Source organism: Ursus arctos, unplaced genomic scaffold (assembly GCF_023065955.2).
Source record: "Ursus arctos isolate Adak ecotype North America unplaced genomic scaffold, UrsArc2.0 scaffold_34, whole genome shotgun sequence".
In the NCBI taxonomy this organism is placed as follows: Eukaryota; Metazoa; Chordata; class Mammalia; order Carnivora; family Ursidae; genus Ursus; species Ursus arctos.
Window position 1 is genome coordinate 15,214,947 of NW_026623030.1, and position 9,309 is coordinate 15,224,255.

Here is a 9,309-nt window from a genome sequence, read left to right on the forward strand (position 1 = left end):
CACAATCCTTTGCGGTAGTTCAAGATGGCGGCGCCCAATAGCGCCCTGAGTGATTTGGAGAGCAGCAGCAGCAGCGATGCGGAGGAGCTGGCACGGTGCCGGGAGGCGGCGATGCCGGCCTGGGGCTTGGAGCAGCGCCAGAGAGGGCCGGAGAAGCCAAGAGCCGGTAGGTGGCTGTGTTCTGGGAGTCTGGCGGAAAGGCGTGGGATCTTCCCCTGGGATCTCAGAGAATGGAGGGTGTGACGGGGGCTCGACTTCTCCCCCTGAGAAAGCTCCAGGGACTGGGTGGACTCAGATTCAAAGAGCGGTCAGGTGCAAGAGAGCGTTGTTCCATTATCCCAGTCAGGGAAACTGAGGCACCTGAATGTCTCTTGACTCTGCTTCCTTTGGTCCATCGTCACTGCGCACTCTGGCAGCCCGCCACCTCTCCGAGATGACTGCGACGGCCCCCCTTAACTGGATACCAGTCTCCAGCCGTACCCCGCGTCCAGCTCATTCTCAGACCTTGGGGTTGCCAGCGAGCTGAGTCCTACACGTGTCTGACCGTGACTCTGCTACCCTGAGAATAAATCCAAAGCCCTTCAACACAGGGATTCCTAGTCATGGGTAGAATCCAGAGGATCCGTGAATTTGGAATCGGAAAAATATTTCATCTTTACTTTCATTAACCTGCACTTGAAATTTAGCATCCCTTTCTCTCATGCATCTGCGCAACAAACTACAGTCGTTTGGGCATACCTGTTACTTTGCCCTAACAAAATCGCAGATTTTCATATCCCATTACAGTCTTTGCATATGTATCAAAATATCATTTTATTCACAATAAAATGTTGGGAAAAAATAATTGACACTCATCCCTGCTTTAAAATTGCAGTCATGGGTAGATCTCACTTAACGTATTAATGAAGAAGCACATATAGTAATGTTGCAGGGTTCTTGTCTCACAGAGTCAAAGAACGAATCTGGCAGACAAATGGTGAAACAAAGTGAAGGTTTATTAAGGGAAGGTGAGAAGGGAAAGGAAAGCCTCTAGAGTGAGAGGCCTCAGGATTTTGTTGCCACTGAGGGCTTTTATTGGTAAATATCTTGTCTATAACATTTAGGACAAACAAGATGGATTTGTAAATATTATGAAAATATCTTATCTATATTTAGAACAAACAAGATGGGTTTGTTTTGTTCCCTGTTCTCTGGTTAATATCTTTATAACATTTCTCCACCTCTGGGATTTCTGTGAGCCCGGTTACGTAGCCCCCTGCATGAGCCTGGTCACATAGCCCCCCATGTGTCTCTCCCTACCTAGCCTCACCTGTCCCTTACTTGGTAATATGCCTGCTTGCTTGCTTGCTTGCTTTTTACTATTAATGATAACTGGATTTCTGTATCATTGGTTTTCTTTGTAATCGTATGTGTTGTGTTTTACTCATTTCAAACATTATTCTGAGGAGGGATCCAGGCTTTACCAGACTGCCAAAGCAGGCCATAGCAAAGCAAGGTTAAGAACCCCCACTTTTGTTTAAAAGGTCTTACAAGCCCTTTGGTAATCCGTTCCCTGCCTGCCTCTCCCTTCTTGCTGTCCTGCCACATTGCATTTCCCACAGGTAGACTCCAAACCATATTATATCCTCTCACCTCTGGACACCGTAACTCAGCACTTTTCTCTTCAGGTTCTACATACAGCTCTGCCTTTCCAACTCCACCACTCACTAGCAAAGAGAATTTGGATAAGGCACTTGTAAAGCAAGAGTCATGGTAGTCCCCCCTCCCCTCCCCAAGGTTGAGAAATAACTTAGATGATACATTTACAATGCTTGGTGCTTATCAAAGGCCCAATAAATGGCAGTAGTTATGTGACTGGTGTCTCTACTTGGGCTGCTTTCTCTCTCCTGCTTAACCCCTGCTTACCCTTTGGTACAGCTGAGATACCGCCTCTTCAGAAAAGCTGGTTACGCGTCTTCACAGTGTCACCATCGTACCTTGTGCAATTCCCTTCACAGATGGTGCTTCCTTTTCCCCTACAACTACCGCTTGTCTTTTTTCCTTTCATCCCTGCACCTCTAGTCCTTGTGGGTGAGTTAACCCTGGCCTGACTTGCTCCACAAATTATTTAAGTGAGAGGTTCTGTGATGTGAACTTAACAAAGGCTGGGATCTGGCCTGTCCCTCCACCGTGGTATCCCAAGGGCCTAGCACGGCGCTTAGGAAAATAGCTCTTATATGACAGAACTTGCCAGAAAGGCACTTCTCTGATGAATGAGGGACTGAGACTTCAAACAGATTTGCAGTCCAGTTGTTTCTGCCTTGATGGACGGAATGGGTTTCTCCGTGGCAGTAAAGGGAGTACTTGGTATGAAGTGCCAGCTCCGAAGCTGGCCCCAGACAAGTAAAATAATTTCTGAGAGCCACAGTTTCCCCTGAGTCCTAGGATTGTTGCGAGTGTCAACCATGAACAGCTTTGACCAACAAATGAAGAGATGCGCACGGGGAAGTGGCATCCAAGATATCAGCTTTGCAACTCATTGTTTTTGTGAAATCGTAAACCTGCTGATCAAAGTAGATGTAGCTGCCGATAACAAGCTGTTACTTATTGAGCACCTTCTGTGTGCCAGGAAAAATACTGAACACTTGACATACATTCTTGGGCCATTCTAATGATAATAGCCACCACGAGTTGAGCGTTTAGTGTGTGCCCTGTTCTTTTTTCTTTTTCTTTTTTTTAAGATTTTATTTATTTGAGAGAGAGGGAAGGAGGGAGTGGGGGCGGGGGAGTAGAGGGAGAGAGAAACTCAAGCGGATTCCACACTGAGCCAACACAGGGCTCGATCTCACGACCCTGAGATCATGACCTGAGCCAAAATCAAGAGTTGGAGCTTAACTGACTGAGCCACCCAGGCTCCCCTGTGTGCCCTGTTCTAAACACTTTGTATTTGTTGTCTGGTTTAATTTTTCCAGCAGTACCATTCCAGCACTTATTAGCCCCATTTTACAGATGAGAAAGTGGACGCTCAGAAAGGTCGTCTAGCTTGTAGGTAGCAGAGCCAGACATAAATCCAAGTCTTTCTGACTCTAAGGCCATGCTATCAACTGCTGTTCTGCCACTCCCCACCACAGACAAGTGCCTATTGTGGGCAAAACTCCCACCCTTTGATCCGTGACCATGTGGAAATGTAGGTCACTGTATTATTAAGATTTTTTTTTTTTTTTTTTTGGAGAAAGAGAGAGAGTGTGCACATCGAAGTTGTGGGGGGCAGAGGGAGAGAGAGAATCTTAAGTAGGCTCTATGTCCAGTGCAGAGCCTGACGCCGGGCTCAATCTCACAACCCTGAGATTGTGACTTGAGCTGAAATTGAGTTGGACACTTAACCGACTGAGCCACCCAGGCACCCCATAGGTGACTGTACTATTAACGTAACCCCTCATACAGCTCTTTAATCCAGTAATAAGGAACTGATCACCCACACCTCAAACCACTTATTTTGGGCAGCATACACTTTGACTACTTCATGCAACATTTCTTTCACACCAAGGCAATACGCCAAGAGCTGGAGATGTAAAGATAACAAGAGGCGGACCACGTGCTCCGGCAGCTTACAAATCCAGGGAGGAGATAGATGTGCAAACCAAGTGTCCAAAACATTGTAAAACTTCACTGTGTCCTCGCACTAACTCTGGGAAGTTGCTGGTCTTATCCCCATTTTATAGATGACAAAAACAAAGGCTCGGGGAGGTAGAGTGACTTGCCCAGAGTCACAGTGGAAGAACTGGAACTTAACTGAACCCTGTTATCTGGGGCCTGGGGCCTGATAACTGTTTGCGCTCCATGACTTTACCGGTCACTGCCCTTGCTCTGTAGTCATGATGGAGGAAATACTCTTCCTGCTTGTGATTGTGTGCTCGGAAGGAAGCATTGGGTCCATCCCAGGCTTCCAGGCTCCCCAACTCCAGGAGCACCGGGCACTCTGCACTCTGTGCTGTGCTGCAGAGCACATTTGACACAGACCACAATGTGAACTGCGTGCTCTGGAGTCGTTCAAGACCTTGGGGTCCAGAGCTACCAAGTGATCATGTTGTCCAGTTGGCTCCCTAAATACACAAGCACACTTTGTCCCGTTACTCAATTCAAAGACCTGAGAACCATCTTTTCATTCATCTCTCACACCGTCCATCTAGTCCATCAGCAAAATCCTGCTGACTCCTTCAGAATACACACATCCAGAGCCCTGCCACTCCTCCATGATTGCCGTGGCCCCCTCCTTCTGCCCTCGCCCCGCTGTGGTCTGTGTCCACAGCACAGCCAGAGACATGCTGGAAAATCTCAAGTCCGTTTATGTCCCTCCTCCGTGCAGAATCCTCCAGTGGCTCCTCACCTCCCTCAAGGCCCAGGTCCTCACATTGGCCCTCCAGGCCCTTCCTGATCTGACCCCTATGAGGTCCCCATCTCTGCTGCTCCCCCAACTCACTGGGCTGCACCCACACCAGCCTCCTGGCTGGTTCTAAACTTCTGCCTCAGGGCCTTTGCAGGTGCTCTTCCCTCTACCTGGAAGATTCTTACCCAGGTATACACTTGACTTACTCCCTTGCCTCTCTGAGATCTCTGTTCGCATGTCACCTATCAGTAAAGTCCTCCCTGCCCACCTTTATAAAATGATCCCCCGCCTAGACCCTCCCCCACATCCTTCCCCTGCTTTGTTTTCTTCCCCCCTATATTTATCTAATTTTATATTTTAGTTGTGTGGTTTTTGTCATCCGTATCCACCAACTAGAATGGAAGCTCTGTGAGGGCTGGGATCTATGTCTGAGTTGTTCGCAACTGGAACACCACCTGGCTAATAGTAGAGCCTCAGGATTTGGTTGAGTGAATGACCACCAGGCCAGGCGTCCCCAGCATCCTATGTAACTGAGCCACCTTCTCTCTCCTCCACAGCACTTAGCACACAGCCAGGCACATAGTAGGTGTGCAATAAACACTGGAATCAAATACACTTAGACTTTCTTGTTCAGTGTAGTGGTTAAGAGGGGGCTCTGGAACCACATGACCTGGGTCTCACCCCAACTCTGTCGCTTACTAGCTGCGTGACTCTGGCCAAGTTAGTTTACATCTCCTTGCCTCAGCTTCCTCTTCTGCAAAATGGATAATAACTCCTTTAACAGGGTTGTTGGGGGCATTCAGTGTGTTATACGTGTAACTCGTGTCCGACACCGAACAGACATTGTTGTCATTTCCTCTATAAATGCCTCAATATTCCTTATTTCTACAGATGCCGGAAATAATCAGTGGCCAGCCACCCAGCCGAGCCTCAGGTACTGTGCACGTTGGGTTCAAGATTAATTCACCCTTTTGACAAATAGTGATCCCCTGCTGTGTGCCAGACACGAGGTTAGACCCTGGGATGCCAGGGTGAACGAGACCCGTGGAGTCCCTGCGCTCTGAGCGAGCAGGTGCTGAGCTGGCAGGCAGTGAGGTCCTTTCATGTGTGTTGTAGGCGTAGAGTGGACGAACATGAACAAGATGGCAATGAACTTCAGACCACCCCTGAATTCCGAGCCCACGTAGCCAAGAAACTGGGAGCCCTGCTGGACAGGTAACCAAAGATGTACCTTCTCTTCTCCTGACTCCTTTAATACGAACAGGGATGGCTAACATCGGCTGGGAGCTCAGGGTGTGCAGGCAGGCACTGGGCAAGCACATGGCATATGTCCCCTCATGGCATTGGTAACCAGCCTACCATATAGGTCCTATCGTTGTCCTTATTCTGGAGATGAGGAAACAGGCTCTCTGGGAGAAGGAGTGTTTGCTGGAAGGCACAGGGTGTAAGGAGCAGGGCTGGGACTCAAACCCAAGTGTGTTTGGCCCTAAAGACCACACTCTTAACCACTGCATTATCTGCATTATCTTGCTACCACGAAAGTAAGAGGAACCCAAGAAGCAAGAGCTCATTCTCACTATGAGAGGGCTAGAGACAGCCGGAACTATTCTGGGGATGCTTTCTTCATGCCCTGTGCCGTGCTAGTTCTCTTTCTTGCATTTGAGAGTATAATCTGTACAGATCCCGGTCGGCATTCCTCAAGTAGCCGCCAAGTCCAAAGCGTGGCTCTCAAAAGAAGGGGTCCAACAGCAAGGAAGTTGGGAAACACTGCAATTTATACACCCCCTTGTGCCCTTAGACTTAGATTCCTAATAGTATATTCAAGGCTTTGAGAATCCTGCAGTCAAGAGACCTGTGTGGTTTTGCTTGGCGCGGCAGTTTCCAAACTCAGTTGGCCACAGTGGCTTTGTTTCAGGGAAGACCGCTCAGTGTAGCATGGAACACATTTCAGGAAACAGTGGTCTACATCCATTCCTGACTGGCGGAGCCCCACCGGATTTTGAAAGGAGGATGAAGATGTTCAGGCCATAGTCCTTCAGTTTATCAAAAAGACAAACATGTCCTCCCGAAGTGTACACCAGCCGCTCTTCTGAGACAGACAGAATGAGCCACCACAGCCTCAGTACCAGTCCCCAACTCGAGAATGTGGCGAACATGCTTTGGAAGGTCTAGTGGCATTTCAACACGCGGGAGCCGTTTTTCTTCATGACCCTTTGGCTTCAGGCTGAACAAGGCCTGGCCGGCACTGCAGTGATCCACATCGGACGCTTCCCCAGGTGGAGACCCCGCAGGGCACAGGTCAACCACGGTCAGCATGTCCCCTGCGGTGTTTCTGTGCTTCTCTGAAAAGAGACGTAAATGATACCCCAGTTGGTTCCTTGTGTTAGATGGAGGTTTCTCAGCCTTGGCACTCCGGACATTTTGGACTGGATCTTTCTTGCTTGTGGGGAGCCACCCTGTGCATTGTGGAACAGTGAGCACCATCCCTGGCCTCTACCCACGACATCCTCATAGCATCCCCCCCCCAGCCACCCACCACCACCAGTCATGACAACCAAAAATGTCTCCAGATATTGCCTAATGTCCCCCGCAGACTGACATTGAACCACTGTGTCAGATACTCGGGTCGGAGTTAGGCACCTGGGCAGCGGCGGCTCTGTGCCCTCTCCCTGCTTTCCTGCACGGCGCTCTGGGGAATGCCTTTGGCATATAGGGAAGGCCGTTAGGAGAATGCAGCCAGTGCGTTGCTGTGTTTGCTGCCAGGATCTTGTGAGAGCGTTGTTCTCTGCAGTGCATGGTGACTTCATCAGCATTCACCAGAGAGATGCTTCCTGATCTCGGTACCTCTCCCTGCTCATCTCGATGGCAGTAACCGTCTCCATCATCATCACAGCTACTGTTTACTCAGCACCTGCCGTGGCCAAGCTCTATGCTAAGTGCTTGGTAACCACTATGTCATGTCATCCCGTGACAACTCTAAGATGTAGGGTTACTGTTCTCAGTGTGCAGGTGAGTAAGAGGCTCAGAGAGATGAAGTCACTTGCCAGAGGGGACATTGCAAGGAAGTGATGAACCCAGGATTCAAAGCCGGGTCTCTGGAGTGTGAATAAAGTCAGTGGGTTGTATTAATGTCCGTTTCCTGGTTGTGATCCTGGACTCTAGTTATGCACATGTTACCATAGGAAGGAAAGGGAAGGGCATATGGGATCTCTTTTATTTCTTACAGCTGCATGTCAACCCATAATTATCTCAAATTTTTTTAAAAATTAAGAAAAGAGGGGTGCCTGGGTGGCTCAGTTGTTAAGCATTTGCCTTCGACTCAGGGCGTGATCCCAAAGTCCTGGGATTGAGCCCCACATCAGGCTCCTCCTCTGGGAGCCTGCTTCTTCCTCTCCCACTCCCCCTGCTTGTGTTCCCTCTCTCGCTGGCTGTCTCTCTCTCTGTCAAATAAATAAACAAAATCTTTTTTAAAAAAATTTAAGAAAAGAAACAAAAAACGGGTCTGCGCTGCTCTAGAAGCTGACCTCTGAACCAGCTCTCCAGATTGGTTTTATTTCCCTCTTCATGCTTGCTGCCAGGAAGCTCAATGCAAACCATGCACCCTCTCTCCAGCAATTTCTGTCCCTCGTAGCCTATCTTCTCTTTGTTCTATTTGAAATTGCATTCATTTTGTTGTACTGCAGGTATCTTTAAAACTTCTTCAACACTTTCTGGAATAAAGTGGGATTCAAACAAAGGCAGCACTACCATTTGCGCTGGGAGGGGCTGTTCGGCTTGTTATGGCTCTAGGTGTTACCATCCTTAATCGGGCGGGTGTGCTTGCTGCTTTAGCATTTAACATCATATGCCCCTGTCCCCTCCACTTAAAAAAAATTGTTTTAACTTTTTAAAAATTTTTTTCTTGTTACCCCACATCTCATCCTAAATCAACCATTTCCTCCTTCCGTAGCTCAATTACCATCTCCGAAGTCGTGAAGGAGCCAGCGAAGGCTGAGGTGCAGAAAGTCCCCGCAGAGGATGATGGTGAGCAGTCCCACTGTTAATGCCCAGGGTTGTTTCATTACGCACCTGATGTGTGTCTGGGGCCGGCACACACAGTTTCAGTACACTCGCTGATCCACACAGCCCTCTCGGAGGCAGGCACGATGATGATACCCCCGCTTACAGGGGGAGCCGTAGGGGAAGCTGAGGCTCTGAGAAATTAAGTCTCTTGCCTGAAGCACCTTTGTATGTCGAAGCCCTAGCGGGGGCGTCTTACCGCCCCACCCGCCAGCCGCCCCCGGCTGAGTCTGTCTATCCCGTGCCCAGCCCACTTGCCACTGTGGAAGCTGCCTTAGGCAGAAGGTTCACCTGCTGGCTTTCAGTTCCCCCTCGGGCTTGCTGACCTGATGGGGCAGCTGGTGTCCCCGCAGGCCCCTGTCCCCTGGCTCCAGCAGGCATCGTGCCTGCCTCTCAACACACAAGGCATCTTTTTGTAGTCAGCCAACGGTGATTCGTGGGTCCTCGCCTCTGGACGCAGAGCTCCTTGAGGGCAGGGGCAGGACAGCCTCGGCACCTGGGAGGAGGGGCCGGCCCCTGGCAGTGCTGACTCCACCGCTTTGGGTTTCAGGCTTCCGCCTCTTCTTCACATCCATCCCTGGAGGCTCCGAGAATAAAGCTGCCCCCCAGCCTGCCCGAAAGCGATTACCTTCCAGCTCCAGGTGAGCTCTCACATCCTCTCCTCGTGTTCCCTCCTTTTTGCCCGTTGTCTGTGTTTGCCAGTCCCCTGGAATAGCCAAGCAGAATCTGATCAGACCCAGGCCAAGAAGGAGCCCTGTCAGGTAGCTCGAGAAATGGTGCCCTCGGTGGGAAGGGGAAGAGGTTCTGTCGGGCGCTGGCTTTGGATTGTTGCTGCATCTTGAGCACATCTTGTGGCAGACACCTCATTCTTGGGGCATCCCTAT

The 9,309-nt window shown here is 49.7% G+C and overlaps 1 protein-coding gene across 2 annotated transcripts in view; it reads left to right on the forward strand.

Annotated features, from left to right (window-relative positions):
• The window catches only part of CUNH12orf43 (chromosome unknown C12orf43 homolog), a 15,999-nt gene continuing 6,690 nt past the window's right edge, over positions 1-9,309 (forward strand). Inside the window, exons 1-5 of one of the 2 annotated variants that reach the window (XM_026515030.4) lie at positions 1-166; positions 5,258-5,300; positions 5,483-5,581; positions 8,316-8,389; positions 8,976-9,066. In XM_026515030.4, the coding sequence (XP_026370815.2) occupies positions 25-166; positions 5,258-5,300; positions 5,483-5,581; positions 8,316-8,389; positions 8,976-9,066 (449 nt within the window). In that variant the 5' untranslated portion in view covers positions 1-24. The remainder of the gene's footprint in view (positions 167-5,257; positions 5,301-5,482; positions 5,582-8,315; positions 8,390-8,975; positions 9,067-9,309) is intronic. The other variant, XM_026515031.4, reaches the window with a different exon arrangement.